The sequence below is a fragment of the Lacerta agilis genome, chromosome 8 (genome assembly GCF_009819535.1).
Source record: "Lacerta agilis isolate rLacAgi1 chromosome 8, rLacAgi1.pri, whole genome shotgun sequence".
NCBI classification, from domain to species: Eukaryota; Metazoa; Chordata; class Lepidosauria; order Squamata; family Lacertidae; genus Lacerta; species Lacerta agilis.
Window position 1 is genome coordinate 11,904,594 of NC_046319.1, and position 26,412 is coordinate 11,931,005.

Sequence of the window (26,412 nt, forward strand, 5' to 3'; positions counted from 1 at the left end):
TCAGTGGTCCTTGATCCGTGCCTGAAACCCTGGGGACCAAAGGTCTGAATCTGTAGAAGATGCCTTCCTATCTTTTTTGTTTCACTCAGCCTTTGATTCAGAACCCTGAGGACTAGAAACTTACTTTATATTTGGGGGGCGGCAGTAGCTTCTATGGCCGGGCGATATCTGGTTTTCAACCAGCTAAAACTTCGCGATACACTGATATGTCAAAATGTCTGAAATAAGGATGGAGCTACAGGTGAAACTCGAAAAATTAGAATATCATGCGAAAGTCCATTTATGTAAGCAATTGTTTTCATTACCTACTGGAGTTTAATATATGAGATAGACTCATGACATGCAAAGCGAGATATGTCAAGCCTTTGCTTGTTATAATGGTGATGATTATGGCATACAGCTGATGAAAACCCCAAAGTTGAAATTGTTGATTTGGGGTTCTCATCAGCTGTACGCCATAATCATCACAATTATAACAAGCAAAGGCTGCTGCCGCTTGCTTGTGAGTGTTGGGAAGGCCGCCCCTTTTTCCTGCTAATTCCACCTGGCTGAGGGGGCGGGGCCTGCACTCACCTTTACAGCTTAAAAGCCTGCAGAGAGGCCTGGGACATTGCTGCTGCCGCTTGCTTGTGAGTGTTGGGAAGGCCGCTCCCTTCCTGCTAATTCCATCTGGCTGAGGGGGTGTGGCCTGCACTCACTGCTGCACTTTTAATTTGTTTTAATGGTGGTTTTTATATCATTTTATTATTTTTTGTTTGGGGTGGGGCAAATGTTTAGTTTAATTTTAGCGTTGTTCTCTGTTTTTTATTTGTATTATTTTGTTAATTTAGTGTATGGTCTTTATTTGTTTTTTAAGGGGATAGGGGTAGGGCTGCCTGGGATTGGGCCTCAGCCAACAGGATGGCTGGGGCAGATTCCACAGGGGGGGTAGTCTTGGAAAGACACCCGATCTCAGTGATCATGGGCAGGAGGAGGAGTCACGCTAAGACCAGACCATGTCATTACCGAGGAGGCAGGTTTAGTCGTTGTCTGAAGACTATCCCTGCCTCCAGGTCTGGTCCTGACCGGATGGATACTGGAATCAGCAGGGGATACCCACATGACCTGAAAGTGTTGCTGTGTAATGCCAGGTCAATGATTAACAAAACCACTGCCATCCACGACTTGATTGTGGATGGAGGATTTGACCTGGCATGTGTAACAGAGACTTGGTTGGATGAAGCAGATGGGCCTGTCCTTGCCGCTGCTTGTCCACCAGGTTTCTCTTACGCACAGCAACCCAGGCCATCTGGGCGGGGAGGGGGGGTTGCAGTGATTTTTAGGAAGTCATTAGTTTGCACCAGGCGTCCTATTGGGAAGACCCAGTTTTCTGAGTGCATGTTCTGGAAGTTGGGCAATAGGGGCAGTACAGGATTCCTTTTGGTGTACCGACCTCCCCGCTGCACCAAGGATTCCCTGCCCGAGCTGCTTCAGGTCGTGGCGGATATGCTCCTGGAGACACCTAGTTTGGTTGTCTTAGGGGATTTTAACATCCATGCCGACACGACCTTACAAGGGGCCGCTCGGGACTTCGTGGAAAGCATGGCCTCCATGGGGCTGTCCCTGAATAAGTCTGGTCCAACTCATAGCCGCGGACATGCCTTAGACCTGGTGTTTACCTCTATGGATGTTGGTGATCTGACACTAAGTAAAAGTGAAACAAAAGAAGTGCCATGGTCAGATCACTTCCTGGTGCAACTGGACTTCTCTGCGACCCTTCCCCTCTGCAGGGAGGTGGGACCGATTCAGATGGTCCGCCCCCACTACTTAATGGATCCAATTGGCTTCCAGAGAGTGGTAGGGGATGCATTATCCCATGTTGATGGCCTTTCAGTTGATTCCCTGGTGGCCCGCTGGAATGCGGAGTTAACCAGGGCTATTGACTGTCTGGCTCCGAAGCGTCCTCTCCGATTGCATGGAGCCCGGACAGCTCCGTGGTTTTCCCCGGAGCTGAGGGCGATGAAACAGTCGCTGAGACGGCTAGAGCGCCGGTGGCGGAAAACTCATTCTGAATCAGACCGGACACGGGCTAGAGCTCAACTTCGAGCCTACCAAGTGGCAATGGCGACAGCGAAGAGGACCTTCTTCGCTGTTTCTATTGCATCTGCAGAAAACAGCAGCAGGAGACTCTTCCAGGTGGTTCGCAACCTAGCAGAACCACCTTTGTCACCGGGGTCTGGTAGGGACCCCAAGATCTCCTGCAATGCTTTTGCAAAGTTTTTTGCAGATAAAGTCGCTCAGATTCAGAAGGAGGTAGACTCCACCGTGGGAGCAGGGCCGGGGCGGGAGAGTGCTAGAGCCCTGTCTAGTCATGTTTCATGGGATCAATTCCAATCTGCTACCTCCGAGGATGTGGACAGGCTGCTTGGACGAGTGAAACCGACCACCTGTCTCCTAGATCCTTGCCCATCCTGGCTTATAAAAGCTAGCCGGGAAGGGCTGGGCGATGGGCTCTGTGCGGTGGTGAATGCTTCCCTCTGCGAGGGAATCTTTCCAGACCCGCTGAAAGAGGCGGTCATTAAACCGCTTCTTAAAAAAACATCTCTAGACCCGGCCAATATGGCCAACTATCGCCCAGTCTCAAATTTACCATTCTTGGGCAAGGTGATTGAGCGGGTGGTTGCTGAACAACTCCAAGCACGCCTGGAAGATGCGGACCATTTGGATCCCTTCCAATCAGGATTCAGGCCTCATCATGGGACTGAAACTGCCTTGGTCGCGCTGGTTGATGATCTCCGGCGGGCTAGGGACAAAGGTGAGAGCTGTTTCCTGGTTCTGCTGGATCTCTCAGCGGCCTTTGACACCATCGACCATAACATCCTTCTGGACCGGCTAGAGGGGTTGGGAGCTGGGGGCACTGTTATACAGTGGTTCCGCTCTTTCCTCCTGGGCCGTGTTCAGAAAGTGGTGGTGGGGGATGAGTGTTCAGACCCCTGGGCTCTCACTTGTGGGGTGCCTCAGGGTTCTGTCCTCTCCCCCATGCTTTTTAATATCTATATGAAGCCGCTGGGAGAGATCATCAGGGGGTTTGGGTTGGGTGTTCATCAATATGCAGATGACACCCAGCTCTACCTCTCTTTTAAATCAGAACCAGTGAAGGCGGTGAAGGTCCTGTGTGAGTGCCTGGAGGCGGTTGGAGGATGGATGGCGGCTAACAGATTGAGGTTGAATCCTGACAAGACAGAAGTACTGTTTTTGGGGGACAGGAGGCGGGCGGGTGTGGGGGACTCCCTGGTCCTGAATGGGGTAACTGTGCCCCTGAAGGACCAGGTGCGCAGCCTGGGAGTCATTTTGGACTCACAGCTGTCCATGGAAGCGCAGGTTAATTCTGTGTCCAGGGCGGCTGTCTACCAGCTCCATCTGGTACGCAGGCTGAGACCCTACCTGCCCGCAGACTGTCTTGTCAGAGTGGTGCATGCTCTGGTTATCTCCCGCTTGGACTACTGCAATGCGCTCTACGTGGGGCTACCTTTGAAGGTGACCCGGAAACTGCAATTAATCCAGAATGCGGCAGCTAGACTGGTGACTGGGAGTGGCCGCCGGGACCACATAACACCGGTCCTGAGAGATCTGCATTGGCTCCCAGTACGTTTCCGAGCACAATTCAAAGTGTTGGTGTTGACCTTTAAAGCCCTAAACGGCCTCGGTCCTGTATACCTGAAGGAGCGTCTCCACCCCCATCATTCAGCCCGGACACTGAGATCCAGCGCCGAGGGCCTTCTGGCGGTTCCCTCACTGCGAGAAGCAAAACTACAGGGAACCAGGCAGAGGGCCTTCTCGGTAGTGGCGCCCGCCCTGTGGAACGCCCTCCCGTCAGAAGTCAAGGGAATAAACAACTACCTGACATTCAGAAAACACCTAAAGGCAGCCTGTTTAGGGAAGTTTTTAATTTGTGACTCTGTATTGTATTTTGATATTTGTTGGAGGCCGCCCAGAGTGGCTGGGGAGACCCGGCCAGATGGGCGGGGTATAAATAATAAATTATTATTATTATTATTATTATTATTATTATTATTATTATATCTCGTTTTGCATGTCATGAGTCTATCTCATCTATTAGTTTCACCTTTTAAGCTGAATTACTGAAAGAAACGAACCTTTCCGCGATATTCTAATTTTTCGAGTTTCACCTGTATGTAGAGGCTGGCTTCACGGTTTCCCCCGCATTGTGATTTTTGCATAGCACGCAAACACAAATCATGATTCGCAATATATTGCCGGGTCAAAAATTATGAAACCAATATTACAATATGCACTTCAGACCAGTTTGGGGCGATATATCGATATATCACACAGCCCTAGTAGCTGAGTGGCTGAGATCTTGCTCTGCATGCAAAAATCCCCTAGCAGCAGCTCTAGGTAGGAGCGGGGGACCTTCTGTGCCTGAAATCCTGTGCAGCTGCTGGAAGCCAGGGCAGACAGCACTGTGCTTGGATGAAGCAGGCGACTAAACCAGCAGAGGGCAGCCATTTAATCCACACATCTTCCGGCCCATCTTGCCCTTTGGGCCCCATCAGGACAGGGAGTGTATGTGCCTTACCTGCAGGTCCAGAGCTCTGGAAGAGAAGGCGGGCATGCGGGAGACCAAAATGGGGCACCAGAAGGGGGCTTTGCACTTCTTGTCCTCTTCCGGGCACAGCCAGCCAGGCTGGTTCTCCTCGCCTGCAAGAGAAGAGAGGGAATCTGAGTCATGCATCCTTCCGGGCTCAGGAGAAACAGCCACCAGTGAAGCCATTAGTGTGGGAGACAATAGAGGGGGTTGAAATGGATGGCTCTTGGGGTCTCTCCCAACTCATCAATCCTACGGTTTGGGAACAAACAGAGGGGATGGTGCAGAGACATAGGAAGACAGGAAGCTGCCTTATTATCGAGTTGGAACAGCGCTCCATCTAGCCCAGTGCTGTCTTACACTGCCTGGCAGCAGCTCTCCAGGGTTTCAGCCAGCAAGCATCTCCCATCCCTACAGAGAAACGCCAGCCTGGCATTAAATCTCAGTCTTTCCTTTAAAAAAGAAACTAGGTATATTTTGATGTTTAGCTGGTGATATATCACGAAAATGAAAACCAGGTATCACCCAGCCCAGTGTTCACCTCTACATGGTTCCATTCTTATTTCAGACATATATCACGATATATCGGTATGTCACGATGTTTGGCTGGTGATATATCACATAATGCCTTCAGCAGTTCTCCAAGGGAAGTACAAACGGACCCCATTGTGTGAGAGATACTGCCTGTGCGGATCTGGAGAGGTGGAAACTACTGGCCACATACTCTTGCGATGCTGCTTCTACGAGGAGATGCGAGGCGAGTTTATCCACTCAATGCTGGCTGAGCTACCTGGACGCTCGGACAATTTCTATATAGAGTGGCATCTCTCAGATGCTAATGCTAATGTGACAGCAAAGGTAGCCATGTTCTGTGCTAGAGCCATAAAAATTCAGTCCGATCTAGTCCGCAGTACCCACACAACTTCAGGACAGAGCTAAAGACGAACCAGTGCTATAACCAGCTGTAGCCCACTTTTTAAAGTAGTGATATCTTCCTTTATCTAAAAATTTTAAAGTTTAAAGTTTATATTGATAGTTCATATTTTAGCATGTATTTTGGATTGTTTTTTTTATGGATATGTGCGTGCTGGTTGAGAACCGTAACAATAAATCTATCTATCTATCATGAAGTTGAAAAACAGCTCCATCCTTATTCCACAAGGATATAGCTCTATGTTGAAAACCGAATATCGCCCAGCCCTGGTATTCGCCTCTACATAGTGCCATCCTTTTTTCAGACACCGCAATATTTTGGTACATTGCGATGCTTAGCTGGTGATATATCGCAATGTTGAAAACAAGGTATCGCCCGGCCCTAGCTGGCAGGGATGGAGGGCCCACAAAATGTGGGCAGATTTTACGTACGCAATCACAGTTTCGAACAGGGCGCTGAAAAATAAATACTGGTACTTTTTTTTTTAGGGTGTGAGAGAGCCTTGCCTATAGGGCTCTGGAGCAGGGGTCAGCAAACTTTTTCAGCACGGGGCCAGTCCACTGTCCCTCAGACTTTGCCGAGGGCCAGACTATATTGGAGGGGGGGGGGTGAATGAATTCCTATGCCCCACAAATAACCCAGAGATGCATTTTAAATAAAAGCACATATTCTACTCATGTAAAAACACCAGGCAGGCCCCACAAATAACCACAAATGCATTTTAAATAAAAGGAAACATTCTACTCATGTAAAAACACGCTGATTCACAGACTATCCGGCTGCTGGATTTAGAAGGCGATTGGGCCTGATCCGTCCCCTGGACCTTAGTTTGCCTACCCATGTTCTGGAGGCTTGCGGGAGGACCATTCGGTAACCCACACAAGAGCAAGACGGAGGGCAAGCTCTACTCATTGTGCCAACTTTGGACAGCGAAGGATTGTCGCACGGAAGGTGGAATCCGGGGCCATTCTGACTTTACACTGTTTTGTCTCTCAGCAGGATCCCCCGGAATGTCCTACTTTACAACAAATCTGCACCCCGAAGCACAATGTTGGGGTTTTTTTTTGGGGGGGGGGTGTCAGGGAGGACAGATGCCAAATTAAAGGTCCGAAGTCTCCCTGTGGGGACACCTCTGTTTGCACGGTGAAAACCTGCAGAGGTCCTTCCCACTCGGTGCTCTTTCCCTTCAAGAGAAGAAGAAGAAGAAGAAGAGTTTGGATTTGACATCCCGCTTTATCACTACCCGAAGGAGTCTCAAAGCGGCTAACATTCTCCTTTCCCTTCCTCCCCCACAACAAACACTCTGTGAGGCGAGTGGGGCTGAGAGACTTCAGAGAAGTGTGACTAGCCCAAGGTCACCCAGCAGCTGCATGTGGAGGAGTGGAGACACGAACCCGGTTCCCCAGATTACGAGTCCACCACTCTTAACCACTACACCACACTGGCTCTCAGAGGTTTTTAAGCAGAGCTTGGAGGGCCATCTGTCATGGATGCTTTAGTTGTGATCCCTGCATTGCAGGGGGTTGGACTAGATGACTCTTGGGGTCCCTTTCAACTCTACAATTCTAGGATCCCAAGGCAGCAACATCTGCATTACACTCAGAAGCTATGGGGGAAAGAAAAGCAGCAGCAAGAAAATAAAACCGACGCTCCTCCACGTTTAAAAAAGAAACACACACACACACACACACACACACACACACATCTTATTTTTAAGTGGAGGCTGCAGTCATTTCCCCCCAGGCGCTTCAGATTAAAATAGGCCAACAAACTGCTTTTATATATATATAAAACCAAGGAAATCAAATCATCAGTGCCTGCGGGAAGACGGGAATTCAAATAAGGTTTTCAAATGAATTTCTCTCTCTTTGCGCCCCCCCCCCAGCCAAACCTTTCTCTCTTCCATTTAAAAATAAGGCAGGGGGGAGACAGACTTTCTTGCTGCAGCAGTTTTGCTCGAGTTCAATAGGGAACAGTGATAAGAGCATCCTGAGGGAGCTCGGAGGAAGCTGGAACGCAAAAAAGGAGACTTTTGAGGGCGCCCGAAACTCTCCGCTGCTCTTTTTCCTCCAGTTAATGAGGAGATTAAAGGGCAGGAGGTGCTCAGAGCGGCTGCTCAGAAGGACGACCTTGCAATGTCGCTCGTCTTTGGGTTGGGGCTATTTTTCCTCCTTTTCATTCTGTGATGGGACCTGCCCCATTTTAGGCACTTAAGGGATGTCACCCATCCCTGTTTAGGGAAGTTTTTAATGACTGATGTATTAATGTATTTTTAACCTTCTGTTGATTATTATTATTATTATTATTATTATTATTATTATTATTATTATTATTATTACTACTATTACTATTATCTTTTCAACAAGCCAGCATGGTCCTCCGCAGTTAATGTGAAAACACAAACCCAGGATCAGGCCAATGGCCCCTCTAGTACACATCCTGTTCTCATGGTGGGAACCCAGATGCCACAGTGGAAAACCAGCAAGCAGGATCCAAGTTCAACCACAACGCTCTCCTCTCTGGTAGCATCGCTGCCTCCATCTACGGATCAGGGCAGCGGCTCATCCAGCTCAGCCTCCTGTTCTCACAGTGGCTGCAGGAACGCGGGTGGCGCTGTGGTGTAAACCACTGAGCCTCTTGGGCTTGCCGATCAGAAGGTCAGTGGTTCAAATCACCGCAATGGAGCAAGCTCCTGTTGCTCTGTCCCAGCCCCTGCCAACCTAGCAGTTCGAAAGCACACCAGTGAAGGTAAAGGGACCCCTGACCATTAGGTCCAGTCGTGTCCGATTCTTGGGTTGTGGCGCTCATCTCGCGTTACTGGCTGAGGGAGCCGGCGTACAGCTTCCAGGTCATGTGGCCAGCATGACTAAGCCGCTTCTGGCGAACCAGAGCAGCGCACGGAAACGGCGTTTACCTTCCCGCCGGAGCGGTACCTATTTATCTACTTGCACTCTGACGTGCTTTTGAACTGCTAGGTGGGCAGGAGCTGGGACCGAGCAACGGGAGTTCACACCGTCGCGGGGATCCGAACCGCCGACCTTCTGATCAGCAAGCCCTAGGCTCTGTGGTTTAACCCACAGCGCCGCCACCAGTGCAAGTAGATAAATATGGTACCGCTGTAGCGGGAAGGTAAACGGTGTTTTCGTGCGCACTGGCTTCCGTCACAGTGTCCAGAAGCGGTCTAATCCTGCCGGCCACATGACCCGGAAAGCTGTCTGTGGACAAACACCGGCTCCCTCGGCCGGAAAGCGAGATGAGTGCCGCAACCCCATATTCGCCTTTGACTGGACTTTACTGTCCAGAGGCCCTTTACGTTTACCTCTCACAACCAGAAGCCTCCCAAGGAAAACCCACCAGCATGATTCAAGCGTAAGTTAACAGCACCCTCCCTCTCCTGCGTTTTCCAGCAACTGTTCTGCCTCCCACCATGGAGACAGGGTATAGCTATCAAGCCTTCCCCCCCCCCACTCTGAATTGTGGACTCTCCTTCCTTTTAAGCCAGGCTTCCTCAAACTCAGCCCTCCAGATGTTTTGAGACTACAGTTCCCATCATCCCTGACCACTTGTCCTTGCTAGCGAGGGATCATGGGAGTTGTAGTCCCAAAACATCTGGAGGGCTGAGTTTGAGGAAGCCTGTTTTAAGCGGATGTTGGGTGGCCATCCGCCATGGATGCTTTAGCTGAGATTCCTGCATTGCAGGGGGTTGGACTAGATGACCGCTGGGGTCCCTTTGAACTCTACGATTCTATGAATTTGTTCAAAACTCTTCCAAAGAAATTGCCTGCGAAGGTTTTCAAAGGGGAAAGGAAATCTCAGCGACATTCTCATGGCATGTTGCTGTGCTTACTCTCGAGGTGGCCTAGAAGGGGGTTTTTCTTTCTCCCATTCAGCAAATCATTTCACCGGGCCCTGGAGGATCAGAGCAAAATCCTTTGTAGTCAAGAGACTCCTGTGATCACAGTGGCCAAGGAGATACCCAAAAGTAGGACCCCAGTGAAACAGCAACTCTCCCCACCTTTGATTGCCAGAACCTGGCCTTTGTGGGTCGACTGACTCTAAGGGTCGAACAATTTCTTGCAACCATTAGTTATTAACAGTAGACCTGTCACCTCCTGTGGTCTCCAGCAACTGGCATTCAGAAATATTTCGTCCTCCAACCATGGAGACAAAGCAAAGCCATCCTGGCTCACAGCCCCCCCCCCCCAAGAGCACTTCTTGTCTTCTCCGAATTTGCCTAACCCACTCCTAAAGCCACCCCCATTCGCCATCACTGGCTCCTGTGGCAGCGAGTTCCAGAGTTTAACTTTTCGTCTGAGTGTCCCGAATTTTTCAACATTCTACTTCTCTAATAGAACAGCTGATATTTTGGAAGAGGTTTTCAACAAGCTTCGTTCCTTTGACCTGCGGCCCTCGGAGACTTGACCGGGGCTGAATGCGGCCCTCAGTTCAACCCCACCACCACTCTACAAACTTAAGACCAATAGATGGAAAATTTTATCAGGTTAGAAGGAGAAAAGGGTTCCAGACACTCAAGTGCCTGTCTTTCCTTCCTGAAAATTTAGATTACACTCCTGACGTTCACAGGGGACGAAAACAGTATAATTTCTTTTCTCCTTTGCTGGGAAACTCTGGGAGTGGCGGATGGGATCTTTAATTACAGAGAAATAAAAAACACAATGCGAAAGGCAGCTAATTAGATGCGGGAAGGGGACCCTCATAACAAACTCCCCAAAGACTGACACACACCTGAAATTTATGAATATATGAAAACAGCCAGGTGCTGTTTCTTTATTGGGGGGGGGCGGGACACAGGCACCAGAGGGTAGACAGACTAAATAACTATGGAACTGCAGAGTTGCAAGAGGCCCCAACATCTAGTCGAACCTCCTTTAAGGCAGAAATCAAAGCTTTTCTTCTCACAAAGCGTGGGGCGAGATTGCCTATCTCCACTGTAAAACAGTGGTTGTAGGTACAAGTCATTGGAGGGTGGGGGGAGAGTCTATCCAGCAGAGTCCCATGGTGCACTGCAGATCGAATGAGGCCTTTTGAGTGGTGGCCCCACACTTATGGAACTTACGGAGGGAATCAGGCTGCCCTCGAAGACTTCTTTCTGTTTCTCTGGAGCTCAGAGGTGGCTGGTCCATTTCGGGCAAATGGGGCATCGCCCCACCAGACCAACTTTGCCCTAAGCCCTAAGCCAGCCTCCATCTGCCTGCCTTCTGATGATAGCAGTGTGGTGTAGTGGTGAGAGTTCTGGACTAGGGTCTGGGTTCAAACCCCAACTCGGCCACAGAGCTCGCTGAATGGCCTTGGGGCTGCCTCACAGCCTAACCTAAATGACGGGAGGGAGAGCTATGTACACTGCTCTGATCTCCTCGGAAGAAAGGAGGTTAGAAATGCCATCAGCAGACCAACAACCAAACAGCCCCCCCCCCCCCGGCGGGGGCTCAGCACTGCCTCTCATTGGCTCTGGCTCAGCCAATCACCGGCTCTTGTCCCCACCCACTTGTTGGTCTCTCTGTCTTCCTCCCCACCAGTCTCCAGCGGGCACCAGCGGCCACCTCCACGTCCATAAATGGCTATTAAGGCATGGTGCTCAGATGGAACCTCCACGTGCAGAAGCAATCTACCTTTGGATGGCCAGTCACCAAATGACAGAAGCAAGAGGGAAGGGGGTATGGCTTTCACGCCCTCCTTGTGAGCTTCCTAGGGGCATCTGTGGATGCTGGCCTTGTAATAATAATAATAATAATAATAATAATAATAATAATAATACAGTGGTGCCCCGCTAGACAAAAATAATTCGTTCTACGAGTGTCTTCGTAGAGCGAATTTTTCGTCTAGTGAAGCGGCAATGCAGCGCGGAGGTTTTCGCGCCGGAAAAAAATTTTCGTCTTGCGAGGCAGCCCCATTGACCCCGTCTTGCAGGGCAGCCTTCCGCTAGTGAATGCCATTCGTCTAGCGAGTTTTTCGCCTAGCAAGGCATTCGTCTAGCAGGGCACCACTGTAATAATAACAACCTTTTATCTGACCCTAAAAGGCAGCCCTCAATCCATGGGGAAAAAATCAACCAACCAACAAGAAGCTGTCAAATCTCTCACATTCCCTTGCTAAGTAAAGGCTTGCTCAAAACATTCGTTTTCTCACTCATTCTCTTTCTTCCCTCCTTAAAAACATTCGGCTCAAAGTAGAGTCCTGCGTAACCTGGAAGCCTGCATAGCACGTTGTCAAAACACCAGCTGATCTGGCAAATATTTTTTTTTAGAAAGGAAGTTACTCACGCAGAGCAATTTTGGCCAAATGCAAGCGGTTGACCCAGGAGATTTTGCTGAGGGGGTTGGGGGTAATGAAGACCACCATGACATTCACAGGGCGCCCAGACCTGAGGTAGGAAAGAGGGAAAGGGGGGGGGAGGATTAGAAAGCGTATATTTGCTGGAGACAATCGATTCTGCTTCCTCCTTTGCCTGTTAAACCTGGATGTAGAAAAGGGAGATGTTGTTGGACTCCAATAGCATCTGGAGGGCATCCAGCTTGATGAAGAATCCTGTGTAACTCAAAAGTCTGCATAGCACTTTGTGATTTAAAGTGGGTTAATGGAGTTGGAGCCAAAAGCTTAGACTAGAGTGCACCATCAGCAACAACCAATGCCTGGGGCATTTTACTTTTTTAAAAAAAAATAGCAAATAAACAGCTGAAGGCCGAATAACCCACTTGTCTGGCTTCCCTGGGAGTAGGAGACGGAGACGGCACTTGTTTGCAGAATGGATCTCTTCCTCCTTCACCCGCATCAGCCTCTGCAGAGCTAAGCACCAGTCCTGAGCGACGGTCATGTTCAGATTCTAGGAACCAGAGAGGGGAAAATTAAAGAAAAGAGGAGGGGCAGTCACACAACCACATAGAATCCTAGAATCCTAGGGTTGGAGGGGACCCCCAAAGGTCATCCAGTCCAACCCCCTGCAAAGCAGGAATTGCGACAAATTAAATCCCTGACCGGTGGCCATCCAACCTCTGCTTTAAAACCTGCCTTCTGAGGAAGTCCATTCCAATGTTAAACAGGTCTTAATCTCGGAATTGTTTTGCTATGGTTCAGTTAGAATCTCCTTGCTTGTGGCTTGAAGGCACTGGGTTCAGGATCTCCCCTCTTGAGCAGCAGAACACATGCTTGCTCCATCTTCCATGTGACGGCCTTCGCGGGCTAAACATACCCAACCCTCTCCCATCAGATGTCAAGGAAATAAACAACTATCTGACTTTTAGAAGACATTTGAAGGCAGCCCTGTACAGTCAAACCTCAGTTGTTGAACGTAACCCGTTCCAGAAGAGCGTTCGACTTTCAAAACGTTCAACAACCGAGGTGCGGCTTCCAATTGGTTGCAAGAGCTTCTTGCACACGAGCAGAAGCTGCGTTGGACGTTCGGGTTCTGAAAAACGTTTGAAAACCAGAGCATTTACTTCCGGGTCTTCGGCATTCGGGAGCCAAAACTTTAGAAAACGGAGCCGTTCGAGAACCGAGGTTTGACTGTATAGGGAAGTTTTTAACGTCTGATGTTTCTTGTGTTTTTAATATTCTGTTGGGAGCTGCCCAGCGTGGCTGCGCCAACCCAGTCAGATGGGCGGCATTTTAAACAATGAAATTATTTTTTATCATCATCATCAATATTGTGTATTGTTGTTGTTTAATCCTAATACTGTGTTTTAATTGTTGTAACCCGCCCTGGGACCTTAGGTTGAAGTGTCCTTAATATACTGTAAAATAAAATAAAATAAAATAAAATAAAATAAAATAAAATAAAATAAAAAACTGGCTGTTTTCAGCTGGAACTAAACAGAATTCAGTTGTGGCAACTCTCAGGTGGGCACCATTGCCACTCTAAGAGAACAAGGGATAATAATATTAATAATAAATATTATTATTATTCCTGATGAGGAACAGTTGAGGGAATTGGGGATGTTTAGCCTGGAACAGAGGAGACCGAGAGAAGATATGAGAGCCATCTTCAAAGATCTTAAGGGCTGCCCCGTGGAAGACGGAGAGAGCTTTTTTTCTCCTGCTCTGGAGGGTAGGATTTGAACCCATGGATTCAAATGACCAGAAAGGAGATTCTGACTAAACATCAGAAAGAACTTTCTGGCGGTGAGAGCCATTTGACAGAGGATAGCTCAATTGGTTAGAACGTGGCGCTGATCACGCCAAGGTTGCAGGTTCGATTCCTCGTACGGGACAGCCACATATTCCTGCATTGCAGGGGGTTGGTCTAAACGACCGTCAGGGTCCCTTCCAACTCTACAATTCTATGATTTGTGACATCAGGTGACACCTGTCAAATGCGGCCCACGACGGGTGGGGAAGATAAGGAACGAGCCTGCTGACTAGATCCGCTTGCCAATGTCTGGCCTTCAGCCTGACACTCTCGTGGGAATCTTCTGTTCTAAAACAAACCCTTTCGGGACTCACCTGGTATGTACCATGAAGAGTGCTGATGAGCAGAGTGATCTGTTCCACCACTGCCAGGTCTTTCTGGAGATCTTGTAGCTCCTGAAACAGGCGAGGAGGACCTAGGTACACTTTATCTGGTGGTAAGAAGGGACAGGGGAAAACCACGATGACAGGGACAAATGACACAATGACGTTGGCAGCCCAAAGGAAGGCAACTAAAAACTAGCAGCCAGTTGATTTTTATTTTTTTTAAAAAAAAAGGAGAACCCAAACGCCGCTTGCGTTTTTCTCGCTGAAAGCATCCTGCCGCGACAAGCCCATTTTATATAAATCTATAGAATTTACATTCATTCATTTATACGCCACATGGTTTGCGAAAAACCTCAAAAGAATGGAAATGGTTTATTGAATATTTACACACACAAAATTAAACAGATAAGAACATTGGCAGGACTGTTGTAATCACCTGCAGTTTTATAATAGTATATGTTTAAAGCAGATGAATAAATGAGCAAATCAAATTAATTTGGATATGCAGATGATATTGAAAATAAATTGAAGGAACCGCAGAAAGAGGGGAAAGGATGTCAAGTTTTGAAATGTTAAAATGACTGTAAAATTAGGAATCGGGATTTCCAGAAAGGACGTTACAATACAAATCTTTATTACGGTCATAGACTGGCAGAAAAGGGTAGGGTACAGTCCGTATGGGACAGCTGCATATTCCTGTATTGCAGGGGGTTGGACTAGATGATCCTCAGGGTCCTTTCCAACTCTGTAACTCTATGATTCTAAAATCTGAAAAAGCATTTTGGAAAGCTAAAAGGTATTAAAACAGAAAGTGGATAAGAATTTAAAAGAAGCCAAAAGAATCTAATCATGAGAAGAGAAGACTCCCTGGAAAAGACCCTGATGTTGGGAAAGATGGAGGGCACAAGGAGAAGGGGACGGCAGAGGACGAGATGGTTGGACAGTGTTCTTGAAGCGACTGGCATGAGTTTGGCCAAACTGCGGGAGGCAGTGGAGGATGGGGTGCCTGGCGTGCTCTGGTTCATGGGGGTCATGAAGAGTCGGACACGACTGAACGACTGAACAACAACAACGAAAGAATCTAAAGAAGGGATAGGAGCACTGGGCGGGTGTGGAAGAGCATTAAGGTTGATATATAAAAGACTTTAGCTATTAATTTACAGAGCACTCTGATATGTCCATTAAATCTAGTTTGTGGCACAGGTCACACTCCGGCGAATTTGGAGCGCTGCTGTGCAGAATTTAGCAACACTGTATGTTGTAGCAGGATTGGTATCTGAGAGCAGCAGGAAGGTACAGAATTGCCCTGTGCGCCCTGGGTACGTTGTTTTCTGAGGAGACAGCTGGGACGTCACTATTTTATTCCCCCCCCCAACTGCTGTGGACCTAAAGCAGGCATGTCCAAAGCCTGTTCTGGGGGTCTGTTCTGGTTGTATCCGGCCCCCGCAGCAGTTTGTTTCTTGGGGTCAAATCCCTAAAAAAAGAGCTCAACAACTTTGGTCTGCACTCATGCATAGGAATGGGAATAGGAATAATTTATTATTGGCCAAGTACATTTTCCAACATACTTGGGATTTGTTTCGGCTACATTGCAATGTAAACATACAGACACTGTTCCTCTCACAATACAAAGAAGCAAAGAAACCCCACCCATAATTTACCTCCCCTTCAGCTATACAACTACGAATTTAACAATTTAATGGCACAAGGGAAAAAACTATTCTTGTGCCTGGCCGATTTTGTATATGAAGTTCTGTAGCGACGTCCAGATGGAAGTAAATCAAGCAGATGATGACCGGGATGTAAAGGATCTGCTACAATTCTCTCTGCTCTCTTCCTAACTCGGGTAGCATAAATTGTCTCTAACACCAATTACCCTTTCTGCAATTCTTACAGCTCGTTGGAGCCTTTTCTTGTCTCTCTTGGAGGCTGTACCGTACCAAGCTGTTATAGAATTACAGAGAACAGTTTCAACGATGCCTCTGTGGAATTGGATCAACACTTCCTGGGACAATTTTATTATCTAAAAAGACCATGGATCCATAAAATGAAAGCAATAAACATGTTCACGTCATCAAATCTGGCCCTCTTGGAAGCAGAAGCGCCTACTCACTGTGTGAGGACTGGCTGCTTGGCATGTGCTTCTTCAGCCCAAGATTGGGGATGACCACATTGTCCTTCTCGTGGGCGCTGCTCTCCTGCCCGACTTCCACCACCTGGACCTGCGGCAGGGCGGCGTTCCATTTCACGATGTACTTGGGGCCCAGCGGAACCAGGGTGCTGATTTCCAGCTGCCCCCTGCAAGGAGAGGAAGGCGGGAGAGAGGAATGCAGTTTTAAAGAAAAAAGAATTGTTGAGGCAGAAGGGTTCGTCCAGTGCAACCGTGCAGGCGAGGTGTACTACACAATCACAAGCAGAGCCAAGCTAAAAAAAAATCCATCGCAACATGCATAAGAGAACCGCCACGCTTCTGAATACCGGTTGCTGGAAGCCACGGAAGGGAAAGGGGGCCCTTTTGGTTTGAGTCCCACTGGCGGGTTTCCCATGGGGGCATGTGGTCGGCCACTGGGAGAACAGGAGGTTGGACAGCAGGTCTAATCCAGCTCTTCTGATGCCCTAGCATGAGAGGCAGTAACAGCCACCAGCTTGGACGCCTTAAAAAGGAGAAATTCGCGAAGGAGAGGGCATGACAACTACGCTCTGCCACTACAACCGGAGGCAGCGATGCTTCTGAATATTGGAAGCCGCAGGATGGGAAAGTACAGTGGTACCTTGGTTCTCAAAGTTAATCCGTTCTGCAAGTCCGTTCCAAAACCAAAGCGTTCCAAAACCAAGGAGCACTTTCACATAGAAAGTAATGCAAAACGGATTCATCCGTTCCAGACTTTTAAAAACAATCCCTAAAACAGCAATTTAACATGAATAATTATTATTATTATTATTATTATTATTATTATTATTATTATTATTTTATTTATTTATTTATTTATTTATTTATTTATTTATTTATTTATTTATACATACATACCCTGCCACTCTGGGCAGCTTCCAACAGAATGTTATATACAATAATCTATTAAACATTAAAAGCTTCCCTAAACAGGGCTGCCTTCAGGTGTCTTCTAAAAGTCTGGTAGTTGTTTTTCTCTTTGACATCTGGAGGGAGGGCGTTCCATAGGGCGGGTGCCACTACCGAGAAGGCCCTCTCCCTGGTTCCCTGTAACTTGGCTTCTCGCAGCGAGGGAACCGCCAGAAGGCCCTCGGCACTGGACCTCAGTATCCGGGCAGAACAATGGGGGTGGAGACGCTCCTTCAGGTATACTGCATTTTACTATCTTAACAAGACCATGGATCCATAAAATGAAAGCAATAGACAATGTACTGCAGTCACACAGTCAATCTATCAGTAGCTGAACTGGGTTCCACACAGTCACAAAAAAAAAAAATCTGCAAAAACAGACAGACCTCAGCGTAACACTCAAAACGGAAGTGTGGCACTCAAATCGGAAGCGCAACACTCAAAACGGAGCACATTCGGCTTCCAAAAAAAGTTCGTAAACCGGAACACTTATTGCCAGGTTTGCAGTGTTTGGGTTCCAAGTTGTTTGAGTACCAAAGCGTTTGAGAACCAAGGTACCACTGTACCTGGGCGTAGACAAGGGGGCGGGGGGGGAGATGCTCCCCCATCAGTAAAAACGCATAGCAAACTGAGGTTCTGCCCACCCCTAACAAAGGGCCTGCCCTCCCCAAAAATCCTGGCTATGCCCACGGGAGAGTGAAATTGTGCTTGTCGTATTCCCACAGGCAACTGTTCAGCCACCGAAAAATGAGGACGCCGGGCCACTGCCTTGACCCAGAAGGCTCTTCTTCTTTTCTTATGTTTCGTATACATTTGACCTCACATCTCAGGTTCTGCCAATGCTAGGAATTTGCACTCTGTTTCCAAACGAAAGCTAGGGACCTGAGGGTCACTTTACTTATTTACTCGTTTTCATCCCGTATTTTATTCCATGGAACGCCCCAAGATCTTGTGATGAAGGGCAGGGTATCAATCTAACAAATTTTTAAAAATAAAAATAATCAGGGGGGCAACTCGTCCCCCCCCCCAACACACACACACACAAAATTCAGAGTGCTGAATTTGGACAAGGGAAATTCTTTGCTCTATCATTGGGTAGGGACCGACCTGGGATTTATCTATTTTTCTGTAAAAAAAAAAAAAATATTATTGAATTTTCATAAGTTTGACATGTATATTTGACCTGGGATTTGTTATGCTACAGTAAGCCCACAACTGATGAACGTTTAACTCATTCAGCTTTACACACCCAGGGTTTGTGTTGTTGTTTTTAATTAGAAAGAAATTTGAACGGAGTTCAGGGCACAATGACTTTAGCAATCCCAGTCGCCCTGGAACCGGCAAGTTTTGACTATATGCAATTTTGGCTTTAGGTGTGACCCGCAAAACGTAGCCGGCCGATGGAGTCCTGGGCTTACTATAAAACGCGACACCACAAATCATGGAAAGAAGTTATTAGCTGCTTAAATGCAAGAGCCAGCTCCCGATACTAAGCAGGCAGAAGCAACCGAAAGCCCACCACAATCCATCACCAGCGTGCCAAAACCTGCACCCCCAATAAGACGTGGGGCAAACCACCCAAACCTTGCCTTACCTGGAGTTAATTGGCCTGTGGAAGAGAAAGATCAAAGCAGCAGTCATTGTTGGAATCTTGGGGACCCCAGGGAAACCTCAGAGAAACCCCAAGGAGCTCAGGGATATTTTTTAAAATAAAATAAAACGATAAGTTTTGTTTCTTTGCTTCTCAGTTTGTACCATGTTATTTTATGCCAGGCATCCCCAAACTCGGCCCGCCAGCTGTTTTGGGACTACAGCTCCCATCATCCCCTAGCTAACAGGACCAGTGGTCAGGGATGATGGGAGTTGTAGTCCCAAAACACCTGGAGGGCCAAGTTTGGGGGTACCTGTTTTATGCCCTGTGTGACTTGCTGATAATTTTTTACTGATTAGAAATTATTTGTTGCAATTGTTAAGAGAAAATTTCCGTTTATTGTTTGCTGATATTGTGTACTGTTGTTTTCTCACGGATTCTTGAAGGTTACTTTATTTGATACGTTGCTTGCCTTTATTAAGACATTTATTTTTTTGTTCTGGATCGGATTGTTATAAAGCGTTCGATCTTTGTCGTTTCTTCAGCTTGCAAACCGCCTTGTTTACGGTAATTTAGAAAGGCGGTGTGCAAACTAAAAGTGAAATGGAAAGGAAATGAAATCTGAGCTCGCACCAACTCAAAGCCACACAGCCAAGCGAGGTGTGCCTAAGGCAGGGGGTCAGCAAACTTTTTTAGCAGGGGGCCGGTCCACTGTCCCTCAGACCTTGTGGGGGGGCAGACTATATTTTGGAAAAAAATATAAACGAATTCCTATGCCCCACAAATAACCCAGAGATGCATTTTAAATAAAAGGACACATTCTGCTCACGTAAAAACATACTGATTCCCGGACCGTCCACGAGCCACATTTAGAAGGCAATTGGGCCGCATCCGGCCCCCGGGGCTTAGTTTGGGGACCCCTGACCTAAGGAGAGGGGCTATTTCCCCCTACTTGTGGACTTCCCATTGGGGGTTCTGGTCTGATTCCTTCTAGGGTTGTAGTGGGGGTTGAATGAGGGAGGGGGGCAGCTTAATAGAAAATACTTTATTCCTTGTAAAACCCCCCCCCCCCGCATCTGACTGGGTTGCTGCAGCCATTCCAGGCATCTTCCAACAGAATATAAAAAGGACAAAACAAAACATCAAACATTAAAAACTCCACCAAACAGGGCTGCTTTTAGATGTCTACGAAATGTCATATCATTGTTTGACTCTCTTACATCTGACGGGATATATACAGGCTTTGAAAGAAAACCACTCAGGGCAGCCCCCCAGGAAGCAAAATGCAGAAGCCTTTTAAAACACCTTCCTTGGAGGAAAATGTGAGATATAAATGCAATCAATAAAACAAGTGGCAGGCGAGTCCATTAACCAGTTTTCTCATCTCGATATTCCTGGTTAAGGCTTCGGAACATCAGGCATACAGGTGAGCAAACTTCTGCAAAGGCAGACTTTTTTTTTCATTTTCCTCACCTCCGCGTCACACAAAGGCACCCTTAGCATCACAAACAAACAAAAATTCTCACACCTCGAAGCATCGAAGCGAAGTGTCACCCTAGCAGCATCTACCACTAATTCCTGCCAGGTGGGAGAAAGAAAAAAAAAACCAAAACACACATTTCTAGGTGGCGAAGTGGGCTCTATCCTTTCCAAAGCAAGCACAGAGTTTACATGCGAAGGCACACAGGAGAAGCTTCCGATTTCGTTCTTTAAGTTTAGCTTCTCAAGCAGGCCAAGCTACTTGATTTGTTTTCCAAAGCATACAAACAAAACAGAATATAAGTACTGGATTTGGGGCTTTGCGAAAGAAGACGAAGAAATATTCCAAGGGGCGATACTACTTCATCCTGGGGTACTGGGGTTGTGTTGCAGCACACCTCCCAGGCACTTGCAGCGGGGCCCCGATCTCTCACTTTAAGACCCTTCCACCTCTCGCAAGCACCCCCGCGAAATTGTCTGGACACGCACTTGAAGTTTATGTTGGTGCACACCAGCATGTCGTTCAGCAGGAAGACTTTCCGCTCCTTGGACTTGATGAGCTGGCCGCGGTCGCTGTAGACTGTCTCCGTCAGGGTCTCGCAAAGCAGCAGCTGCCGCTGGCCTGAGCTTAACAGCTGGGGGAGGAAGGACATTTTCGGGAGAGAGAGGAAACCATCAATGGGGGGACCTTAGGACCTTTCAGCCACCCCATCAAGAGCTCAAGATTATCCCACCTGAAGGACAGTGGAGGAGAACCTAATTGCATACCAAAGTTCCCAAGATCCGTATTATTTGCAAACAGAGCTTTTTCTGGAGGCCAAGCACACTGACACAGGCCCTAAACCTGCACTGCATCTGGGCTTGTAAAAGGGTAAAAGAGTTTGGGAAAATGACCCATAATGAATAGGGGGGGGAAATGTTTAAAAGTACTCCCCCCCCCCAAAAAAAAACCAGAGTCCTTTCTGTTGGGGATAATCCAGACTGAAATAAAATCTTATTTATGTGTGCAACAACTGTGGCCCATGTTTCGTTAGCTCCAAAATGGAAAACGAGCGAGGTCCCAACCAAAGAAAAATAGCAACTTAAGTTGACAGAATATGTGCAGCTTGCAGATTTAACATATAGAATAAGAGAACAAGAAAAATACATGTTTAAAGAAGATTGGGAAATGTTATTGAATATATGGGAAATAATTGTGGACAGCTGAAAACGCTGGCAGCATTAAGATAAATTCAACAGTGTAAATAAGTCTGGGTGGATGCAATAATGGAATACTGAATGGTATAGTTTTTTGTCAAATGTGCAGGGATTTATGGTATGTAAAATGAATCATGGAAAGAGAAGAAGGGAAGTCATTGATATCTTAAGGATGTAAAATTAGCATTTTAAATTGTAAAACAGAAAATACACAGACACACACACATATGTATATGTGTATTTATACATACTGTACACACACACACACAGAGAGAGAGAGAGAGAGAGAGAGAGAGAGAGAGAGAATGTTTTTTTCTGGGGGTATGTAGGGGTATGCATACCCCTAAACATTTTGTGAATCTAAAGCCCTTTTTGGGGAATTATTTAAAAAAACGCTATAGCATGATGAATTCACAAGCAGGATTTGAACTATGAACAGAAGGAATCAGATATTGTTAAATTGTTAAATTGTTAAATAGTGGTGCAGCAAGGGGGGGGGAATAAAGAACAAAATGGAAAACGGGGCAGGAAGTTGACAAAAGAAAAGAAAAAATTATTATGCATTGGAGTGTACCCGTATAGTCGTACCTTGGAAGTCAAACGGAATCCGTTCCAGAAGTCCGTTGAATTTCCAAAACGTTCAGAAACCAAAGTGCAGCTTCTGATTGGCTGCTGAGGAAGCTCCTGCAGCCAATCGGAAGCCCCGTCGGAGGTTCAGCTTCCAAAAATAGTTCACAAAGCGTAACAGTCACCTCCGGGTTTGCGGCGTTCGGGAGCCAAAACGTTGGAGAACTAAGCTGTTTGAAACCCCAGGTATTTTTTTTGAAAATGTGATAAAATTTAACTGCAAAAACGGGGATCGAGAGCCATGGGAGCACAGCCTATGTCAGTTAAGTGTCTTGGCAGATGGTCAGAGAGTGGGTAGCTGGTCATGAGGAAGGAGCCCCTTTGGTCTTTGCATCCCTCAAGCGCTCGAAGGACCAGACCTTGAGCCTACCTTGTTGATGCTGCTGCGGTCGCTGACGCTCTTGGTGAGTTGCTGGATCTCGGCCACCTGGTCTGCCAGCCGCTTCTGCTCGTTGAGCTTCTCCGCCAAGGTCTCTAGCTCCGTCAGAGCCAGCTGGAGGGAGAGCCGGTCGGCGTGGCCCTTGGGGGTGTTTTTCAGCATGTCCTGGAAGAAGAAGAAGGAGAAGGAGAAGGAGAAGGAGAAGGAGAAGGAGAAGAAGGAGAAGGAGAAGAAGAAGGAGGAGAAGGAGAAGGAGAAGGTTAAGGAGGAGGAGGAGGAGGAGGAGGAGGAGGAGGAGGAGGAGGAGGAGGAGGAGAAGGAGGAGAAGGAGAAGGAGAAGGAGAAGGAGAAGGAGAAGAAGAAGGAGGAGAAGGAGAAGGAGAAGGTTAAGGAGAAGGAGAAGGAGAAGGTTAAGGAGAAGGAGGAGGAGGAGGAGGAGGAGAAGGAGAAGGAGAAGGAGAAGGAGAAGGAGAAGGAGAAGAAGAGGAGGAGGAGGAGGAGGAGGAGGAGGAGGAGGAGGAGGAGGAGGAGGAGAGCCATCAGGCAGGAAGAGGGACCCCCCCCCATCCAAAATACCTGGGCCAATGGAGGAGCAAGCTGGGAGCTGAGACATGCATTTCCACCCTACACGCAAAGCAAACTTTCGCCACTGATTCTTCCACCCATCCTTCCCCCCAGCTTGGTCTTCCCCTCCAACCAGAGGAGAGATGAGGAACCTGAGAACATAAGGAGAGCCTAGGTGCAGGATCAGGCCAAGGACTCATCAGGCCCACCCTCCTATTTTCACAGTGTTCAACCAGATGCCCCCTAATAATAATCCACTCTGGACAGCTTCCAGCACATACAAAAATAAAGTTCAGAAGCCGAACATTTTGCTTTTCAAACGCCGAAAACCCAGAAGTAAATGTTTCTGTTTTCAAACGCGCCTCGGAAGTCAAATGGCTTCCGTTGCCTGTTTTTCAATTTTCTCCATCGCATTTGCAGACCACTCTTTGCGCCACAGTTTTTCGAACATTTCGGAAGTCGAACGGTCTTCCGGAACATATTACGTTCGAAGGAGGTACCACTAATCAAACGCCAAACATTACAAAATTCCCGATACAGGAAAGAAAAGAGAGAAAACTCTCCTTTCCTGCAATTTCCAGCAACTGGGATTCAGAAGCACGGTTGCTTCAAACTGTGGAGTCACTGTATAGTCACTGTGGCTACAGCCACTATCTCCTGTGGCAGGGAGTTCCATAGTTTAACTATGTGCGGCATGGAGAAGTTTTTTCCCTTTATCTGCCCTGAATCTTCCAACATTCAGCTTCATTGGATACCCAAAAGTTCTAGTATTATGAGAAAGGGAGAAATTCTTTTCTCTATCCACTTATTCCAAGGTAGGCCTAATTTTATAAACTTCCATCAAGTCACCTTTGACTCGCTTTCTCTCTAAGCTAAAAAGTCCCAAATGCTGTAACCTTCCTCCATAGGGTTGCCCTTGTCCAAACCTTTTCCAACACCACAATATCCTTTCTGAGGTAAGACAACTGGAAATGTGCACAGCATTGCAAATAAGGTTCTGCTTCAGGCCCCAGGGGCAGAATCTGGCCCTTCAGACCTCTCTGTCTGGCCCCTGGGATAGATGGGAAAGGCTCTCCCTCACCTTTGAGAATAATCAGATAAGCACTTTTAAAAGGGTACCTGGAGGAGGAGAATGAACTGGGGGAATCTTTGGATGGGCTTCACCATCAGGCCGTAAAGAGTCACCCGGTCGACGCTGCCCATCTGCCTCTTCTGCCAAGAGAAGAATCACCCGCTGTTAACGTGAGGACCTCTGCCTTCCAATTTGGTGGGTCTCCAGCCTCCCACCTTGCAGATAATGCTGGTCGGGCTCTCAGCCCAGACAGCAAATTTCCACTCTCCGGACCCAACGCTGGCATGCAGGAGGTTATCCTATTCACTGCCATAACCAACCCTTGCAACAGCATACCCATTTTACAGACTGGGAAAACCGAGGCCGGGAAAGAGCAGCTTGGCCCATGGCTCTCCTAGCCCAGAGCAGAGTCAGAACATGAGCCTAGTCCTCGCTCATGCCACACCCACACCCTACATTTAGAGCACATCGTTTCTGCCAAAGAATCCTGGGAGCTGTAGTTTACCCCTCCCAGAGCTACAATTCTCAGCTCTCACAGCAAATTACTGACCTTGAGGAACTCTAGAAAGGCAGGCTTGGTGAGGCAGGCCTTCTTGATCAAAGACATGGCAGTGGTGAAATTGTTGACGTATTCGCTGTAGACATCCAGAACCATAGACTTGGAAAACTGGGGTGGAAGCGGAAAGAGAGTTTGCACACCTATTTCGTTTAGTGCAAAGCCATTGTGGCTAGTAGCTATCGACTGCCCTCTCCTCCATGAATATGTCTGATTTTTTAAAGCCCTCTAAGTTGGGGGCCATCATTGCCTCCTGGAACGTAGAACATTAAACTAAGTTGGTGCCCGTTCCATTTGCCCAGACCATAGATGCTGAACTTGAAGGGCTGTTTGATGGGAAGAATTGATGCTTATGAATTATGGTGCTGGAGGAGACTCTTGAGAGTCCCATGGACTGCAAGAAGATCAAACCTATCCATTCTGAAGGAAATCAGCCCTGAGTGTTCACTGGAAGGACAGATCCTGAAGCTGAGGCTCCAATACTTTGGCCACCTCAGGAGAAGAGAAGAACTCCCTGGAAAAGACCCTGATGTTGGGAAAGATGGAGGGCACAAGGAAAAGGGGACGACAGAGGATGAGATGGTTGGACAGTGGTCTCGAAGCTACCAACGTGAGTCTGACCAAACTGCGGGAGGCAGTGGAAGACAGGAGTACCTGGCATGCTCTGGTCCATGGGGTCACGAAGAGTCGGACACGACTAAACAACTAAACAACAACACAGACATCGACCTAGAAGGGCTGTTTTCTCCATTCCCATTTGCCCTGACCATAGATGAACTAGAAGGGCTGTTTTCTCCATTTCAGATCCCATCCACATCCCTTATTGATTGTCCTTTGAAGCAGCTCAAAGCTTCTGGGGACGTTCCACACAGGAGCTATGGACCTACAAGGTGGAGGCTTGAAGGCTGAGGATACTTGACCCTCCTCCTCCTCCTCCTCCTCCTCCTCCAGGAATGTGTTGCCCCTGCCCAGCTGAGTCCTGCAAACACTCACCGAGGCCACAAAGAGGTCGCCGATTTTCTCCGTGGTGTCCCACTCAGCCACGCGCGAAGACAAGGCGATCTGGAACATGGAGTGGCACTGCAGGATCTCTTTGACCCGGAAGAAAACCACCTGGCATTTCCGGAGGCTGAGGACTTTGGGCTCCATCTCCACAAGAGGGTTCCTGTAATCCTGTCAGCAGTGGAGACGGGAGGACACGGAGCCGTGAAAAGCAGGTCGCTCCCTGGCAGAGTACTTGCCTTGAATGCAGAAGGTCTCAGGTTCCGTCGCCCAGCAGCCTCTCCATGAAAGGCTAGGAACATCTGCTGCCTGTTATGCCATAGAGCTGCTGCGAGTCAGTGTAGACAATCCTGACTAAGGCAGTTTCCTAAGTTCCTCTTTAAATCAGCTCCTTCCCCAGAAGCTTGAGGACCAGAATCTCTCTTTGCTTTTAGTAAAATGGGTAGAGCTCAGAGGACGACTTTTGCTTGTTTGGGGAAAGGAAAGTGATTTTCTGGGGCTTTGTTGTTTTTTTAAGCCAATCTCCCAAGAAATGTGCGACTTTCCTGGTTTCCTTGACAGGGCTATAGCTAAGTGGGCAGAGCAGCTGCTTGGCATGCAGAAGGCCCCGGGTTCCATCCCCGATGGCATCTTCAGGTAGGGCTAGGAAAGACGCCTTGTCTGAAACCCTGAAGAGCTGCTGCCAGTCAGTGTAGACAATACTAAGCTAGATGGACTGACAGTCTGACTTAATATAAGGTGACATTGCTTAAATCAGCCCTCTATTCGGAATCATGAGGACTAAAAGCTTGCTTTACTTTAAACACGAAAGGGCCAAAGCTCAGTGGTAAAGCCCTTGCCTTGCACTCAGGATGTCCCTGTCCCTGGCAGCATCT

General features: G+C 47.8%; 1 protein-coding gene across 9 annotated transcripts in view; it reads right to left on the reverse strand.

Moving 5' to 3' along the window:
* ARHGEF10L (Rho guanine nucleotide exchange factor 10 like) overlaps positions 1-26,412 on the reverse strand; it is a 105,703-nt gene that overhangs the window by 46,490 nt on the left and 32,801 nt on the right. For 5 of the 9 annotated variants that reach the window (XM_033159474.1, XM_033159476.1, XM_033159477.1 and 2 more), the window contains 11 exons: positions 25,529-25,708; positions 24,530-24,646; positions 24,027-24,119; positions 22,335-22,508; positions 20,630-20,775; positions 18,665-18,679; positions 16,105-16,289; positions 13,980-14,095; positions 12,236-12,363; positions 11,804-11,904; positions 4,580-4,701 (listed from right to left, as the gene is read on the reverse strand). In XM_033159474.1, coding sequence (XP_033015365.1) covers positions 4,580-4,701; positions 11,804-11,904; positions 12,236-12,363; positions 13,980-14,095; positions 16,105-16,289; positions 18,665-18,679; positions 20,630-20,775; positions 22,335-22,508; positions 24,027-24,119; positions 24,530-24,646; positions 25,529-25,708 — 1,377 coding nt within the window. The remainder of the gene's footprint in view (positions 1-4,579; positions 4,702-11,803; positions 11,905-12,235; positions 12,364-13,979; positions 14,096-16,104; positions 16,290-18,664; positions 18,680-20,629; positions 20,776-22,334; positions 22,509-24,026; positions 24,120-24,529; positions 24,647-25,528; positions 25,709-26,412) is intronic. The other 4 variants (XM_033159472.1, XM_033159481.1, XM_033159478.1 and 1 more) reach the window with 1 other exon arrangement.